This window comes from Mandrillus leucophaeus, unplaced genomic scaffold (genome assembly GCF_000951045.1).
Source record: "Mandrillus leucophaeus isolate KB7577 unplaced genomic scaffold, Mleu.le_1.0 Scaffold43, whole genome shotgun sequence".
Lineage (NCBI taxonomy): Eukaryota > Metazoa > Chordata > Mammalia > Primates > Cercopithecidae > Mandrillus > Mandrillus leucophaeus.
Window position 1 is genome coordinate 111,916 of NW_012104587.1, and position 17,414 is coordinate 129,329.

General features: G+C 53.9%; 2 protein-coding genes across 6 annotated transcripts in view; one reads left to right on the top strand and one right to left on the bottom strand.

The window, feature by feature from the left end:
* TKFC (triokinase/FMN cyclase) overlaps positions 1-9,464 on the top strand; it is a 15,629-nt gene extending 6,165 nt beyond the window's left edge. Inside the window, exons 2-17 of one of the 2 annotated variants that reach the window (XM_011993324.1) lie at positions 325-514; positions 1,436-1,546; positions 1,624-1,805; positions 3,457-3,535; positions 3,845-3,934; positions 4,485-4,519; positions 4,598-4,682; positions 4,779-4,868; positions 5,362-5,478; positions 5,878-5,997; positions 6,158-6,295; positions 7,268-7,374; positions 7,546-7,649; positions 7,793-7,826; positions 7,939-8,028; positions 8,433-9,464. In XM_011993324.1, the coding sequence (XP_011848714.1) occupies positions 325-514; positions 1,436-1,546; positions 1,624-1,805; positions 3,457-3,535; positions 3,845-3,934; positions 4,485-4,519; positions 4,598-4,682; positions 4,779-4,868; positions 5,362-5,478; positions 5,878-5,997; positions 6,158-6,295; positions 7,268-7,374; positions 7,546-7,649; positions 7,793-7,826; positions 7,939-8,028; positions 8,433-8,585 (1,725 nt within the window). In that variant the 3' untranslated portion in view covers positions 8,586-9,464. The remainder of the gene's footprint in view (positions 1-324; positions 515-1,435; positions 1,547-1,623; positions 1,806-3,456; positions 3,536-3,844; positions 3,935-4,484; positions 4,520-4,597; positions 4,683-4,778; positions 4,869-5,361; positions 5,479-5,877; positions 5,998-6,157; positions 6,296-7,267; positions 7,375-7,545; positions 7,650-7,792; positions 7,827-7,938; positions 8,029-8,432) is intronic. The other variant, XM_011993323.1, reaches the window with a different exon arrangement.
* A 1,382-nt stretch (positions 9,465-10,846) lies between these two features.
* Positions 10,847-17,414, bottom strand: part of LOC105549008 (cytochrome b ascorbate-dependent protein 3) — a 19,492-nt gene continuing 12,924 nt past the window's right edge. For 3 of the 4 annotated variants that reach the window (XM_011993318.1, XM_011993319.1, XM_011993321.1), the window contains 4 exons: positions 15,370-15,578; positions 14,575-14,729; positions 12,900-13,056; positions 10,847-11,684 (listed from right to left, as the gene is read on the bottom strand). In XM_011993318.1, the coding sequence (XP_011848708.1) occupies positions 11,598-11,684; positions 12,900-13,056; positions 14,575-14,729; positions 15,370-15,578 (608 nt within the window). In that variant the 3' untranslated portion in view covers positions 10,847-11,597. Of the gene's footprint in view, positions 11,685-12,111; positions 12,331-12,899; positions 13,057-14,574; positions 14,730-15,369; positions 15,579-17,414 lie in introns of those variants that run through there. The other variant, XM_011993322.1, reaches the window with a different exon arrangement.

Below are 17,414 nucleotides of genomic sequence, written 5' to 3' on the forward strand. Positions count from 1 at the left end.
AGAAGGTGTTGGGCCCCAGTTTTATTAAAATATTTTACACTGCAGACAACAACTCCCCCATTTTCTTTGTATTGCAGCCATTTTTTCAGAATAAATTGAAGGTATGGTGCAAGACACTTCATAAATTAGGTACTGAATAGAAAGTCACACATTATTGAAAACTCACAGAAATACCCACCTGTCACCCAACTCAAGGAAGTCCTACGCTCCTGGAGTTCGTAGGTGGATGCGGGAGAGGGGTCTACACAACAGCAGTGTGGCTGGGCAGGATGGGGGTGTCTGTGCTGACCACACTCTGACATCCTTCTCACTCCTCCCCTGCAGACCTCCAAGAAGCTGGTGAACTCGGTGGCTGGCTGTGCTGATGACGCCCTTGCTGGCCTGGTGGCCTGCAACCCCAACCTGCAGCTGCTGCAGGGCCACCGCGTGGCCCTCCGTTCTGACCTGGACAGCCTCAAGGGCCGGGTGGCACTGCTGTCGGGTGGGGGCTCTGGCCATGAGCCTGCCCATGCTGGTGAGTACCCTGGGGTGGGGCAGGGGGTACTGGTGGAGTGGACAGGGCCTCCTGTGAGATCCTCAGTGCTGCCATGAGGTGCAGGACGGAGCCCAACCCAGAGTCAGGAACTGGGGCTGCTTCCCACTGTCCCACTCCCTCCGGCTGGGATCAGGGGCCCATCACGGCCTCTCTGAATCTGTTTCTACATCTACAAAACTATGAAGTTGGGCCAAACAATCCCTCAAGTCCTTCTAGCTCTGAGAGTCAGTGATTCCATGAATCTTCTGGACCCTCCAGGCCCAGCAGACCCACCCCCTCTTCCGTGAAGGCTTCCTGACTCTTCCAGCCTAGAGCAGCACCCCTCTTCTGAATTCCCACCTGCCGTGTCCCACACCTGGAGCCAGGGACGCGAACTCTCCTTGAGGGCTGCTGGAGGGCAGGGACTAGGATGCGCATCATTTGTCCCCTTCCTGTCTTCCTTCAGCAAAATCCATTCATTTGGCAAACACTCATGAGCCCATTGTGTACCTGGCACTGTACTGGGCACTAGGGATACAGCAATGAAGCAGACAGGCAAGGTCCCTGCCCTCGTGGAGCTTTTATTCTACTTAGGGGAGATAGACAATAGCCAGGTAAACACGAAAGGAAATGAGATCATTTCAGAGGGTGCTAACTGACTTAGTACAGACAGTAAAACAGGGCAAAGGAACAGTGAGTTCCTGGGGAGGGAGTTGGTGACTGCTTCAGGCTGGGAGGTCCCAGAAGGCCTCTCTAAGGTGCCTCCTAAGAAGGAGTCAGCCATTTGAAGACCTGGGGGATCTTTGAGCACCAAGCACACAGTAGGGCTCACCAAACCATGACCCCCGGAGCATGGGAAGCCCCAGTGACTACAGGCGCAAGTCCCACCTGCCATGCTCACTCTACCCCTTCCACCTCCAGGTTTCATAGGGAAGGGGATGCTGACCGGGGTCATCGCAGGAGCCGTATTCACCTCCCCAGCAGTGGGCAGCATCCTGGCAGCCATCAGGGCAGTGGCCCAGGCTGGCACAGGTAAGCCTGGCATGCAGGAGGGGCTGCAGCGGGGAGGGCACAGTAAGGGTGCTGAGCCCTGCCGGCTGCTTCTGCAGTGGGGACCCTCCTCATCGTGAAGAACTACACTGGGGATCGGCTCAACTTCGGCCTGGCCAGGGAGCAGGCCCGGGCTGAAGGCATCCCGGTGGAGATGGTGGTGATCGGGGATGACAGCGCCTTCACCGTCCTGAAGAAGGCAGGCCGGCGGGGGCTGTGTGGCACGGTGCTTATACACAAGGTAGGCTTCCACTGGGGACACAGAGACTGGCCAGCCCCTTCCAGCCTTCCCTTGCCTGGCAGCACCCTGTAACTGGACCTTTCCAGCCCTTCCCCAAGAAGCTACTTCTTTTTCTCCAGTGTTCCCTGATCTCAGAAGGCCCCGCCATCCCCTCAGCTACCTAAGCCCAGATACAGGCATTTTCCCAGCCTCGTGCCCTTCTCTTCTCCACACGCAATCAGTTGCCCAGTTCTGGCGCTTCTACTCCCAAATGTATATAACACACATCCTCCTCAGACCCCGCCCTCCTGCTTTGCCTTGGTTCGGGGGTCATCTGCTCATGCCTAATGGCTGCAGCCACCTCCTCACTGGGCTCCCCTGCTGCTTCCTGCCTTCTGGTCTTGCTCATCCATTCTTCACACGACTGCCAGAGATGTCTTTTTAAAATGTGTATCTGACTAGGTTCATCCACTGAAAGCCTTCTTGGGTCCTTGGAATCAACACAAGCCCTCACCCCAGCTCCCTGACTCCCCACCTTCATCTCCCATCATCCCTGCCTTCCTCTTTTTAAATTTTCTTTTATTTATTTATTTTTTAATTTATTTTTCTTTTGAGACAGAGTCTTACTCCGTTGCCCAGGTTGGAATGCAGTGGCGCAATCTTGGCTCACTGCAGTCTCCGCTGCCCAGGTTTAAGCGATTCTCCTTCCTCAGCCTCCCCAGTAGCTGGGATTACGGGCGCCTGCCACCACGCCTGGCTAATTTTTGTAGTTTTAGTAGAGATGGGGTTTTACCATGTTGGCCAGGCTGGTCTCGAACTCCTGACCTCAAATGATCTGCCCTCCTCGGCCTCCCAAAGTGCTGGGATGACAAGCGTGAGCCACCGTACCCTGCCATCATTGCCTTACTCTTACGGTCCATTCACGCCAGCTCCTGTACCTACCAGGCTGTGGGTCATCTCTGGCTTTGCTTATGCAGTGTCTGTGGCCTGGAAAATTCTTTCCTTGTCCAGCCTCCTTTTGGCCTGGCTAACTCCTACCATTCTGCAGAGGCCCAACTCTGATGTCTCCCCACCTGGAAGGCTCTCCCTGATCTACATCTCCCCAGTACCCTGAGCTGGCTGGCAGCCCCTCCTAGTGTAATTGTAATTACCACTTCACATAAATTTTCCATCTGTGCGTGTCTGCTTCCCTAGCCTCTCTCCAGGCTGTGAGTTCTTGAAGGTGGGGACTGTGACTTAGTTGCCTTTTTTCCTTTTCAGCATATGCTAGATGCTTGGTAAAAATTGACTGGATGGATGGATGGATAGATGGGTAAAGTGACCCACAATAGCAAGGCTGTGGGAGAGAGAACTCTGGAACTCTAGAGTTGGGAAACTGGCCACCCACTGGCTGTGTGACATTGGACAAGTCACCTCCCCTCTCTGAGTCCATTTCCCCATTTGTAAAGTCTCTTCTGACTCCAACAGACTAGAATTTTTGAAGATTTCTGGCAGGTACAATGTGAATGGCGGGAGTTTGCTCTTCTGCCCTAAATGTGATGGGCCAGGTTGAGTGTGGAAATCGTAAGAGGTTCCCCTTTCCCAACAAGAAACTCACCCCCTGTCTGTCTTCTACCCCACGTGGTACAGTGATACCCGCCCCACTGGGGCTTTTAACTCTGTATGGCTGCAGGTGGCAGGTGCTCTGGCTGAGGCAGGTGTGGGGCTGGAGGAGATCACAAAGCGGGTGAACGTGGTCGCCCAGGCCATGGGTGAGTGCCGGCCTGGGAGATGGGCAGGAGAGTGGGGAAGGTTGGGACATCCCCGGGATGAGGAGCAGGTTCCTGTTGGCTGCCTAGTGGTGCTCCCCAGGTTATTTCCCAGGGGTCTAGGGAAGGTATCCCTGGGGGAGCTCCTGGGGACTGGTGGCCTTGGGTACCATGGCTGAGGTGGAGAGTCCGGCAGCTTTCTCAGAGAAGAGGGTGTCTGTGGGCAGGGCTTCTGAGATGCTGCTGCCGCCCTTCCTGATGCCCAGTGCTGAAGAGTGGAACAGTCATCCCTTCATGCCTTGTTTCTCATAGGTACCCTGGGGGTGAGCTTATCCTCCTGCAGCGTCCCTGGTTCCAAACCCACCTTCGAGCTCTCAGCCGATGAGGTGGAGCTGGGCCTGGGTAAGCTTGTGGCCGCCCATCCCAGCCCTGCCTGCCCCTTAGCCCTGGACTTTGCCCACCTTGTATACCCTGAGAGCCATCAACCTGCTCCTCTCCCCAGGTGGTCTTAGCATTTTTACTTGGGCATTTGAGGCCCAGCCTGGCCCAACCTACCTGATTCCTACCGGCTTTGCCGTCTACACCCAGGGCTCTGGCCACGTGGAGCTCTGTACGCTGCCCACCTCCTTGCCTTTGCCTACCATTCCCAGGTCCTCCTGTCCCTGCCAGAATACACCCTTCTTTCAAGGGCTCTTCAAAGATCCCCTGGCTGCAAAGCTTTCTGCTTCCTCCCCTGTGCTTCCACCCTGACTACCTCCAGTTAAAGCTATCTCCACCACCAAGCCACGAGCTCCCAGAGAACAGAGACCATGTTTTTCATTATTCTGTCCCTTTCCATCCCCGACTCCCGCCCACTTACTGTGTGAGTCCAGCACTGTGTGGGTCCTTGATAAAAACAATGAACAAATCCCCAGGCCCTGAGTGGGTCAGCAGTGACCACGTCTATCCGCAGGGATCCACGGGGAAGCTGGTGTGCGCCGGATAAAGGTAAGTGGTCGCCCTGGCGCAGGCCACCCTAAGGCCAAGGCCTCCCAGATGTAGCTCATTCCTGGCTCCCTGTGACAGATGGCAACTGCTGATGAGATTGTGAAACTCATGCTCGACCACATGACAGACACCACCAATGCGTCCCATGTGCCTGTGCAGCCCGGTGGGTAGCCTCTCGCCCACGTCTCCCAACCCTTCCTACACCTCTGGGCAGGAGACGCCCAGAGGGTCTCACCTGGGGTGTCATGTCTACCCACAGGCTCTTCAGTTGTGATGATGGTCAACAACCTGGGTGGCCTGTCATTCCTGGAATTGGGCATCATAGCCGATGCTGCCGTTCGCTCCCTGGGTGAGCCATGCACTGGGAAGGGGAGCCTACAGCCCTCTGGAAAGGGCTGAGGGAGGGCCTTGTGATGGCAGAGAACACGGACTGTGCGTCGGATAAGTCTGAGTTAAATCGTCTCTCTGCCACCTAATTGCTGGATACCTTGAGCCTCTGTTTATTTTCTTGTCTGCAAATTTGGGGTAATAATAATGGTACCTGCATTATACCGTTGTTGTGAGGATTAAGTGAGATTAAACATATGTAAGGCACTCCACACAGCACCCAGCACCTGGCACGAACTGAGTAAATGAGACCTGTAATTGCTCATCTGCCGTGAAGTAGGGGACACCTCCAGGGAACATGGTCATTTGTGGGGTTGAGGGATGCCTGCCAGGAGGAAATCAGGCCATCCCCGTCCTGACCTCAGTGCCCCAGCTTCCAAGGTCCTTGCTTTTCTTTTGTTTCTTTCCCTGATGCCCATTTTTCCCTTCTGGACCGCCATGCTCTGGTATTGCAGAGGGCCGCGGGGTGAAGATTGCCCGTGCCCTGGTGGGCACCTTCATGTCAGCACTGGAGATGCCTGGCATTTCTCTCACCCTCCTGCTGGTGGATGAGCCTCTCCTGAAACTGATAGGTGAGACTTGGAACCTGGGGTCACCCAAGCCAGGGCTCCTTGTAGCTGGAAGGAGTCAGGGAGACTTGGAGACTCCATCAGGGCTGACCGTGACAATCAGGGCTCTGCAGCCTGTGAAGAAGGACCTTTCTGGGCTTCTCCAGCCTTCTCCAGCTGTCACTGGTACTAGGAGGAGTTGGTATTAGGATCCTCCTCAGATAGGCCTGACCCTTTTCCTAGGGACCCTCTCTCCATACCCCTGTACACAGTAGGCACTCAGTCCATGCTTGTTGAGGTGGACTCCCTTCCTCCAGGGCTGCTGAGGGAGCCAGTCCACCAGGGCCAGGATGGAGGGGTCCAAGCCCTGCTGAATCCCTGGCTGGACAGCCATGTCTAAGAGAGTTATCTTGCTGCTCTTAGATGCTGAAACCACTGCAGTAGCCTGGCCTAACGTGGCCGCAGTCTCCATTACTGGGCGGAAGCGGAACCGGGTAGCCCCTGCCGAGCCCCAGGAGGCCCTTGATTCCACTGCTGTAGGAGGTACCAACTCCTGCCTCTGGGGAAGGGACAGGCTTCCCAAAGGATGCAGGGGTATGCGGTGGGGTGGGTAGGGGCCCTGGCACCCACATCTCCCACCCCAGTCAAGTGTGGTTGTGAGAAGGGCCTGGTGGGCCTTTTCTTCACCATCCTCCCTTTCTAGGCTCAGCCTCGAAGCGGATGGCGCTGGTGCTGGAACGGGTGTGCAGCACCCTCCTGGGCCTGGAGGAACACCTGAATGCCCTGGACCGGGCTGCTGGTGATGGCGACTGTGGCACCACCCACAGCCGTGCAGCCAGAGGTTGGTGCCAGGGACTTTTCCAAGTTAGGTCATCCACAAAACCCTAGGCCCCCTTCCACCTGTTGCCTTGAAGACAGGGACTTTTCTTTTTTTTTAAGAAGGAGTCTTACTCTGTTACCGGGCTGGAGTGTCCAATGGCGTGATCTCAGCTCCCTGCAGCCTCCGTCCCGCCGGGTTCAAGCAATTCTCCTGCTTCAGTCTCCCGACTAGCTGAGATTACAGGCGTGCGCAGCCACGCCTGGCTAAATTTTTGTGTTTTTAGTGGAGGCAGGGTTCGCTATGTTGGCCAGGCTGCTCTCTAACTCCTGACCTCAAGCCATCGCTCACCTTGGCCTCCCAAAGTGCTGGGATTACAGGCATAAGCCACTGTACCTGGCCGACAGTGACCTTCTTAATAGCACAAATGTATGAGGTTATTATCTTAGAATTAAATGAAATCCTTCACAGTGAATAACTTACAACTCAAGCAAAACATATTCTGTTGTCCTTATTTTTCTCAGTTTACCCAGACCAGTGAAAAGCTCTTAACTGTCCAGCATCATTCATTCGAGAAAAAGGTATTTGGTGTCTGCCATGGGGCAGGCACTGCTCTCAACTGTGGATACAGTAGTGAACAGAGCAGACAGAAATCACTGCCCTCATGGCTTATGTTCTGGGTGGAAGACAGTCAACAAGATAAATCAGTAAAACAGAGGATGTTAGCACAAAGGGCTAAGGAGAAAAAACCAAGCCAGGAAGCAGAGTACACAGTGTCAGGTGGAGGGGCTTCGAGGCAGGCCTCACCTCCCCAGGCCCCTTTCAGTTCTACAGTCCAGCCCCTCTCTAGACTGCACACTGAATGTGGAAAGGGATCTTGGGAAGCCTTCATTTCACCTCCCTGTCAGCCTTTTCCAGCCGTCATTGGTGCTGGCTGGAAGTCTAGCAGATGGAGGGAGGGTCTCTGAATTCCTCCCCGTCTCTCTGTGCCTGCAGCAATCCGGGAGTGGCTGAAGGAGGGCCCACCCCCTGCCAGCCCTGCCCAGCTGCTCTCCAAGTTGTCTGTCCTGCTCCTGGAGAAGATGGGAGGCTCATCTGGAGCGGTGGGTGCCTGGGGGCTGAAGGGCTGACAGGGAGGTAGGTGGGTGCCGGGGGGCTGAAGGGCTGACAGGGAGGTAGGTGGGTGCCTGGGGGCTGAAGGGCTGACAGGGAGGTGGCTGGGCCCGCTGGGGTCCAGGCCAGCACCACATGCTCAGTGTTCTCATCCTCCCCAGCTCTATGGCCTGTTCCTGACTGCGGCTGCCCAGCCCCTCAAGGTCAAGACCAGCCTCCCAGCCTGGTCTGCTGCCATGGATGCCGGCCTGGAAGCCATGCAGAAGTGAGCCGGGGCCCTGTGCATCAGACCAGGGGTGGGCTGGGGGAGGTGGTTGGTGACATCTGCCCCCTGCAGGCCCTAGCCCCACCCTCAGAGTGATTCCCTTGGTTCCCTATAGTGAGCCTCTTTCATTCTCTCCCTGCTAGGTATGGAAAGGCTGCCCCAGGGGACAGGACTATGGTGTGTACTCGGGCTGTGGCCCTAGACCTTTCTCCTTTTGAGCCTGTAAACCCTAAAGAGCACCCTCAGTTGCAGGGCCTGTGCTCAGCCCCCTCTCCCTCACCTTGTCCAGCTGGATTCTCTGTGGGCAGCAGGGCAGGAGCTCCAAGCCTGGAAGAGCCCAGGAGCTGATCTGTTGCAAGTCCTGACCAAAGCAGTCAAGGTGAGTGAGGCTGGGCCCAGCCACCCAGGGAGACAGGCTTCTAGCCACCAGACTCCTGTCTCCATGTGACCCTGAGCAAGTTAATAACCTTCCTGGATCACAGTTTCCTTCTCTGTACAATGGAGATGAGCACCTATCTCAGAAGGTGGTTATGTGGCTAAGGAAATATGTAGAGCCCTGCACACTGCCTGGGATGTGACAGGGCCTCAGTGAATGGTGACCCTTTTCCCTGCTGGAAGTAGATGAGAGGTAACTTTCCATTTGGTGACAGAGCAGAGGGTGCTGGCAGAGCCAGGGCAAGAGCATGCAGGGCCAGGCTGCACGGCAGAGACGTTCTGCCCATGGCAGGAAGGAGGAGGCCTGATGGCCTGCCCTTGAACCTGCTCCCACACCCCATCCCCCAGAGTGCCGAAGCTGCAGCAGAGGCCACCAAGAATATGGAAGCTGGAGCCGGAAGAGCCAGTTATATCAGCTCAGCACGGCTGGAGCAGCCAGACCCCGGGGCAGTGGCAGCTGCTGCCATCCTCCGGGCCATCCTGGAGGTCTTGCAGAGCTAGGGTGTGTGACTGCCTCCCTTGGCCTCAGCTCCTCTCACTGCTGTGCTGAGGTGGCCTTTGTCACTTCTGCCTTCCAACCGTCACTTTCCCCTGGCCTGGCTCCATTGGCCCACCCTCTAAGTTGAGCAGGAAATCCTCCACCAAGCTTCCAGAACTACAGACAGCACCCAGAGCGAGCTGGAGTGGGTCCCCGTGCCTCTCCAGCATGCCCTTTCCCTTTGTGAGAGGGTGGAGTCCCTGGGTCATGCCCTCCCCTGCCAGTTCTGGGCTTCAGAGATAAGGCATTTTCCTTGTGCAGCCTTTATCTGGCAATCCTAATTTGGTTTTAAGACTCTCTGTGAAATGCCTTCTGCACCTTAATCCCAATGAGCATGGAAAAGAAAGTTAATAAACTATAATACATGGAAGCAAGAAAGCCACTGCCTCCTCTGAGGGACCTTTTCCCATGCATGTAAACAAAGGGGCCCACAGCCCTGGCTGCAGGCATCATGAGCCATCTTCTACCAGGCAGATCTTTATTACCTGAGCCCCTAAATCAGTGTCTCCTCAGCTGGGCTGCTTCCACCGAGACCCCCGACCTGTCCCCTTTCCAGTACACACACCTGATTCATGTAAGAATGGTAGGTAGGCTTTTCTCAGCATCGAATTAACAATTCATTGGCTCCTTGGGAGTCAAATGGGCATTTGGGACACCAGAAGGAAAATAAATCATCATGTCTAAGGTTCAGTTGTAGATTAGAAAATGCAGCCAGGCCGGGCATGGTGGCTCACACCTGCAATACCAGCACTTTGGGATCCCTTACACTCAGGAGTTCAAGACCAGCCTGGGCAACATGGTGAAACCCTGGCTCTACCAAAAAATACAAAATCAGCCAGGCATGGTAGTGTGTGCCTGTAGTCCTAACTTCCCGGGAGGCTGAGTTGGGAGGATGGCTTGGGCCCAGGTGGTCGAGGCTGCAGTGAGCTGTGATCATGCCACTATACTCCAGCCTGGGCAACAGAGCGAGGGGAGGGGAGGGGAGAGGAGGGCTGTGGCCAAGCCAGCCCCTAGGTCTCTTTCTAGAGCAATCACTGATAGCACCAGGGTGAGAAGGGGCATTCTGTGCATGTGGAGACCAATAGCACGTGCCTGGCACGCATGTAGGGTAGGGAGTGGTTAAAGGCACTGGCTGTTGACTTATACACATGATCTGAAATCTGGTTCTGCTTTAACCTGGTTACATGAGCTAAGGCCTATTTTTTAGCCCCTTGGGATCTGTAAAATCAGAATGGTACCCACCTCACGGGGACATGAAAGGATTCCAATGAACTGATGAAGATGAAGCCCAGCACAGTCCAAGTGCTCACTCACTGGGAGTTATCACAAGGGTTGGGCCCCCAGCCCCTCCCAGATCATCCGCTTCACCACTAGCTGGTAGGAAACAGCCTCCTGTGCCCCCCAACCCCCGTCACCTACTTCGCCCAAATTGGCTGTAGGCTCCCCCAGTGCCTGGGCTTCTCTACCCAGGGTCCTGTCTGTCAGCTGCACCATATGTCCCTGACCACAAGGCGTCCTGCACAGGGGTGTGTGCCCAGCAGCTGCGAAGGAGGCTGGCCTCAGACGGTGGCCTGTGGATCCCAGCTCTGTCACTTCCTGGCTGGGTGACCTCAACCTAGTCACTTAACCTTTTTGAGTCTTGTTTTCTCAGATTATGAAATAGGAAAAATTTCCTTCCTCGTGAGATAAGCAAGTGCCATTAGCAATTAAGGACATCCGCACATAAATGAGCTGCATGTGAATCCACACATGCCATTCCATGAAGACAGAGGATCATGTGGATCTTTGGTGCCTTCCAGTTGGCCCCTCCCTAGGTCTGTGAGGGTCAGACCTGTCCTGAGGCTTTTACAAATTGGCCCAGAACTCATTTAACTACAGCATCATTTCATCAGAGGGCTGCTATTAGAGACTGAATGAATATGTCCCCCCCGCAAATTCCTGTGTTGAAAGGCTCACCCCCACTATGGTAGTGTTAGGACGTGGGGCCTTTGGGAGGTGGTTGGGTTATGAGGGTGGAGCCCCAGAGAGCTCTCACGCCCTTTCCACCATGTGAGGTTACGGTGAGAAGACGGTCTCTGAGGAAGCTGGCGCTTGCCACACACCACATTTGCCAGTGTCTTGATCTTGGATGTCTATAGCCTACAGAACTGTGAGAAATAAACGCTTGTTGTTTAAGCCACCCAGGCTATTATATTTTTGTTATAGCAGGCTGAACAAAGACAGCTTTGATTCTTAACATATTTAATGAAACTCGGGCTTCATAAACCAGTGAAATGCCTACCCCTATGGCGACAGGGAGCTGGTCATGGGACCTAGGTGCCTGGAGGACATCCCAGTGGCTTTGAAGGCTCCAGCCAATCAAGATGTTCAATATTAGCCCTTCTGCCAACATCTGGCAATGTGAGGCTGGGGCAGACAGTTGGCCTGATGTTGCCAGGAGTAGGATGCTGATGCTGCTAGAGAGTAGGTGGGCTCCAAACCCCAGGCTTCTCACTTGCCTACTAAGCACAGCAGTCTGGAATTTGGGACCTGGCAGTGCATCTTTGGAGAAGGCAAAAAAGCCACAGCAGCAACACTTAGGAGAGGAGCAAGACCCTTCCCCCTCCCCACCGTATTTCCTCCTCTGAAGAACAATAGCTCAAGCTCTAGCATGGCACAGAACACTGGGTTGGGCTAGGCAAGCAGCCATGGTGGGGGCAGGTGAAGCAATGTGGGTCTCAGCAAGGAACCCCTCTGAAGGTGGCAGTGGCTCCCAGGGCTGCTGCACACAGGACACCACAACTTTGGCATCAGTTGCATGGTGAGCTGCAGTGATCAGAGGGGCTGGGGCCCTGCCAAGAGAGCAAGGCCAGATCTGCCCAGCAGGAGGCAGGAAGGCCCTGATCCAGCAAGGGGAAGTAAAGGAAGTCTACAGCCACCTGTTACTCATCGCTACTGGGACATCTGGGGACAGGCTCTGTTCTTGGGAGAGCAGGTTACCAGGATTCGTAGGGCTGCCTGCCGGTGACAGGCATGTAAGTCACAGGGAAAGGCCGGGATCCAGGCCTCGGCTGTAGCAGCAGCTGGAAGAGGTGGAGCCGCGCGGTCACAATACACGCAGACACAGAGCAGCAATACGAAACAGAACAGCTCAGAGCAGTCAGCTCCTCAGCAGAAGCTGTGTGGGCCACCACTCCCCGCTTCTGCAATCACCCCATGATGTCTCCACCCCACCTCACATCCAGACGGGGCTTCATCCAGATGAAGCCTGCTCTGTGGCGGGGCAGCCTAACTGAAATGCACGCCTTTATGGGGGAAGCGGACGGACACCTCACCTCCCTCATGGTTCACATCGTGGACTGCACTTGAGTCCCAGCTCTTCACCACATCCCTAGGAGTCTTAAGAGGAAATCAGTCTGATTTCTTCAGACAGGAGCAGCAAGAGTGGCCAGAGCAAGGAGGACCTCGTGTGAATGGAGGACCTGAGAGGCTGATGCCAAGGAGAACGGAAGCCAAAGCCACCAAGAAAAGCAGACAGGCAGCAAGCGGCTGGAGAAGGCAGGCCCAGTACCCAGGCAAGAAGTTTGGGCCCAGCATTCGAAGAAAGTTGCCTGCTGAAACCAGCTGGGAGCCCTGGGAAGAGCAGAGCTTCTGGGGGACACAGGCTGCACCACCAGGAGCTCCTGGGAGCCCCTTCCTGCTGCTTCACTCCCCATCATGCAGCAGGGGCTGGAAAGACAGGCAGATGCCGAGGAGTTAATGACATGATGCAGGAGTCACACCAGGCCCAAGCTATTCAAAGAGACCCCCAACCTGCAGGGTGGTCCCCACCCAAGCCACCACATCCCTCAGGGAAGCCCCAAAGTCCCTGAGCCTGGTACACACCCCATCTCCCTACATCCCATCAAGACCTGCTCCGAGCACTCAGCTGGTCACCACGTACCCATCCCACTAGACTAGCCCCCAGGCTGGTAAAGGAGAAATCACACACCCTTGTCATAGTCAAGCCCTTCCTTGGGGAAGAAGATAAGGCCACACTTCACCCCACAGAACCACAGTAATTTGGGGGGAAATTCTGTCGCCCAAAGGACAGAACCTGGGGAGTCCCAGCATTTCGCTGGGATGTGCTGGTTTGGAACCAGTGCTCCCCATCAGCCACCCTAACTCCACCCTCAAGTTACTTGGTTTCCCACTGTGCCACAGGGTTAGTCTTCTTGTCAAGGCCCCAGCCTTTTGTGGGAGATCCTTCTCTAAACCTGGCCCTGTCTCACCCTGGAATGTGGGACTGGAACCCATACCTGTCTGTCGGTCAAGATCCCTGGCTCTGGGCGCTTCCAAGATGAAGCCAGAAGGATGTAGAGCACCAGCAGCCCGAAGGCCACCACCAGCATCCCGGTGCTGTTGGCAAAGACCGCCTCACTGGGCAGGCTGTTGTATGGCCTGGTGGTGTTTTTCCTGAAGATGACAAAACAATGTGAGCCCTCAAGAGATTTTTCCACCTATTTTTGTCTAGTGGAGACTCGATGTCACTAAGAGAAGGTGAGAAAACCTTCCCGGGGCCACATGTGATCTAGAATTTTAACACCCTTTCTAAGTCCCTGCAAATATTTGTATAATGAGCCAGGCACAGTGGCTCACTCTTGTAATCCCAGCACTTTGGGAGGCCAAGACATGAGGATTGCTTTACCCCAGGAGTTCCAGACTAGCCTGTGCAACATTGCAACATAGTGAGATCCTGTCTCTACAAAAATAAAGCTTAGCTGGGTGAGGTGGTCCATGCCTGTAGTCCTAGCTTACTTGGGAGGCTAAATTGGGAAGATCGCTTGAGTGCAGAAGTTTGATGCTGCAGTAAGCTATGGTGACACCATTGCTCTCCAACCTAGGCAACAGAGTGAGATGCTATCTCTTGGCGGGGGGGGATAAAAGGAGAGAGAGGGTCTTCCTACGTTGCCCAGGCTGGACTCCTTCCACCTCAGCCTCACTAGTAGCTGGGACTACAGGTGCATGCCACTGCACCCAGCTGTAATAATCCTTTTACCCATGAGGAAACTGAAGCTCAAAGCAATGAAATTAACTTGCCCAAAGATGCATAATTAGTAAATGGCACAGCCAAGATCAAAACCACAGTCTGACCTTAAGTCCTAGTTGCTTTTCACTACACCCCACTGCCTCAAAAAAATGGACAGTAGTGGTAAGGCATGCAAGGCTCTAGAGTCAGACTGCCTAACTCAAGCCTCAGCTCTGCCACTTACTGGCTGTGTGCCGTTGGGTAAGTTTACGTAACCCCTCTGTTCCCTCATTTGTTTTGTTTTGTTTTTTTTTTCCCTTTTTACCTGAACAGTCCTATTGCAGAATCTGTTCCAATTGAAAATGGCAATGATGGCATTACAGGCACGGCGGCTCACGCCTGTAATCCCAGCACTTTGGGAGGCTGAGGCGGGCGGATCACGAGGTCAGGAGTTTGAGACCAGCCTGCCCAGCATGGTGAAACCCCATCTCTACTAAAAATACAAAAAATTAGCCGGGCATGGTGGCGCGTTCTTGTAGACCCAGCTACTTGGGAGGCTGAGGCAGGAGAATTGCTTGAACCCGGCAGGTGGAGGTTGCAGTGAGCCAAGATTGTGCCACTGTGCTCCAGCCTGGGCGACAGAGCGAGACTCCATCTCAAAAAAAAAGAAAATAGCAATGACAACAATACCAATGATGTAGGGTGGTGGACAGGATTAAATGTAAGGTGCTTAGGACAGTTTCTGACACACAGCAGGTGCTAAATCAAACTGATGCTCAATAAATATCTGCTGACTTACCAATTTCAACCTAAAGAAAGATCAATTCTGTTACCTTCCAGATCAGGAATGGGCCCAACCCCAAAAGCTCTCCTCCCTTGGGTGAGTCCTGTGATCACAGGGTGTATCTTTTGAAGACCCTATTCCCTCCTCTTCACCTTAGAGTTGGGGACCCCACTGCACTCACAAACTGAAGAAAAGCTTCTCATTAATGCCGGAAATGACGGATGCGATGGACAGAGAGAGGATGGCGGCTCCAAAAAAGACGTGGATGGGTTTCAGGAGGCTGCGCAGCCACACGGACGCCCAGGGCAGGAGGAAGACAGCAAAGCCCAGGCACCACTGTGGACAAAAGGGAGGACGCACCCAACTGTGCTGTGTGTGACCAAAGCACAGCCCACCCCAGCAGCGCCTCCTCCCCATCTCTACTCCCTGGATCTTCTTTCACAACTCAGACCCTCCCACCAGCCATTGCCCACCACCATGCTAGCTTCCTCAATGTGGCCTATTACCCAAGCAACAAGAACAGTAAATGACATGCTTAGCTACCATCCCACTCCCAGCAAACCTAACCACCTTGTTTGTCTCTGCTTCCTTCCAGTCCTTGCTCAAAACTCCTCACTTGCACAGGCCTGAGATCAGAATATGGGAAGCACTTCTAGAATTCTTTCGGTTCACAGAGGTGGGAGTGGGGAAAGTGGAAGCCAGATGGCTGATTAGAGTCCGCATGGTACGTGCCATGACAAAGTTAGCAGAGAGGGCTCTGGGACAAGAGACGGGCAATGGGAGGGATAAAAGGAACAGAGTAAGTTCAGGCCACTGACCTCCCACAGCCCTGGAAGAAACTGTCAATTCTACAGGATACAACCTCCAAGGCTCTCTCCAGGCAGTGAGCAGAAGGAATATTTGGTGCTCATGCAAGTGAACCCCCAACCAGAGCTCATGGCTCTAGGAACCTCGAGGAGGAGCGCAGAGAACCCACCTGGCAGGCGAAGAGGAAGACAGCGGTGATGCCCAGCCAGCTGTGCAAGGAGTAGAGGTTGGCAATCTTTCCATGGTTGTGAAACGTAAAGACAGCAACCAGCCCCACAACAGTGAGGATGAAGGCCATCAGGTGCAGCGCTGCATGGAGGAGTTTCCAGGGCAGTTTGGGCCCCACCCACGACTGGGGCAGGCGGTACACCAGTGATGCTGCAGGAGAGAGCAGTCCTAGGGCTTAGCATCCAGGAGAGGGCAGTCCCAGGGCTCAGCCTCTCCCTTCGTGCTCACCCAGACATCAGGGAATAACCCTGATAGGATCATACACGGTTTCCCAGCAAGGGAACAGGAAATGCTAGGGCACTGGTATCAACTCCTTGGCATCTTTTATCCTCCCATAATTTGTGGGATAACAGTCAGCCACGAAGGGAGGAGAGAAGGGCCAGTTAAAAAGGGAGGAGGGGTCGGGCAACGTGGCTCATGCCCGTAATTCCAGCACTTTTTGGGAAGCCAAGGTGGGAGGACTGCTTGAGACCAGGAGTTTGAGGTTACGGTGAGCTATGATCACGCCACTGCGATCTAGCCTGGGCCACAGAGAGAAAAAAATAAATAGATTCAAATTAAAAAGGGAGAAGGGCTGGGCACCGTGGCTCATGTCAGCACTTTGGGAGGCGAGAAGTTCAAGACCAGCCTGGGCAACATAGCAAGATCCTGTCTCCACAAAAAAATAAAAATAAAAATAAATTACCCGGGCGTGGTGGCACATGCCTGTACTCTCAGCTACTTAGGGGCTGAGGTGGGAGGATCACTTGAGCCCAACAGTTCAAGGCTGCAGCAAGCTATGATCATCCCACTGCACTCTAGCCTGAAAAAGAGGGAAACCCTGTCTCCCCCAAAAAAAAAAAAAAAGTGGAGGGGAGAAGCAGGTTTCTTAGACCTCTCATTCTATTTTTACAATAATAAATTCAGCTTGTTTGTGGTTTCCAGGCTAAAAAGCATCGTGACAGTCATTATTTCATCAAACTGAATTGTTACAACTGAGGCTGGCTGTCAAAAACACAGGTACTAAGGTCAGGCAACATAGGTCCAAATCCAGGCTCTGCCTCTTAGCTGTTTGGCCTCTCCTTTCTAACTCAATTTCCTCATCTGTAAAAGGGACATAACAGAGCCCACCTCACAAACTTGTAAGAACAAAATGAGATGATACATGTGAACTGCACATGATAGGCTGCTATCATCAATGGCATTGTATTGCCATTTTGCAAGTGGGGAAAATGAGGCTCATCGGGGCCCCAAGGCATAGATTTGAAAGCATGGGACAAAGATTACAAAGATGGATCCCAGGCTGGGCACGGTGGCTCACACCTGTAATCCCAGCACTTTGGGAGGCAGAGGCAGGTGGATCACCTGAGGTCAGGAGTTCGAGACCAGCCTGACCAACATGGTGAAACCCCATCTCTACTAAAAAATACAAAAATTAGCTGGGTATGATGGCAGGCAACTGTAATCTCAGCTACTTGGGAGACTGAGGCGGGAGAATAGCCTGAACCCAGGAGGCAGAGGTTGCAGTGAGCCAAGATCATGCCACTGCACTCCAGCCTGGGTGACAAGAGCAAAACTCCATCTCAAAAAAAGAAAAAAAAGAAAAAAGAAAAAAAGATAGATCCCGGAAAAGCAAGCAAGTCCCTCATTCAGTGGCCTGACTAAACCATGAGAGGCTTCAATCTCCTGTTCTCTAGAGCTGGTTAAAAACTACAGCTCAGGCCGGGCGCGGTGGCTCACGCCTGTAATTCCAGCACTTTGGGAGGCTGAGGTGGGCGGATCACGCGAGGTCAGGAGATCGAGACCATCCTGGCTAACATGGTGAAACTCCGTCTCTACTAAAAATACCAAAAATTAGCCGGGCGTTGTGGTGGGCACCTGTAGTCCCAGCTACTCAGGAAGCTGAAGCAGGAGAATGGCGTGAACCCAGGAGGTGGAGCTTGCAGTGAGCCGAGATCACGCCACTGCACTCCAGCCTAGGCAACAGAGCAAGACTCCGTCTCAAAA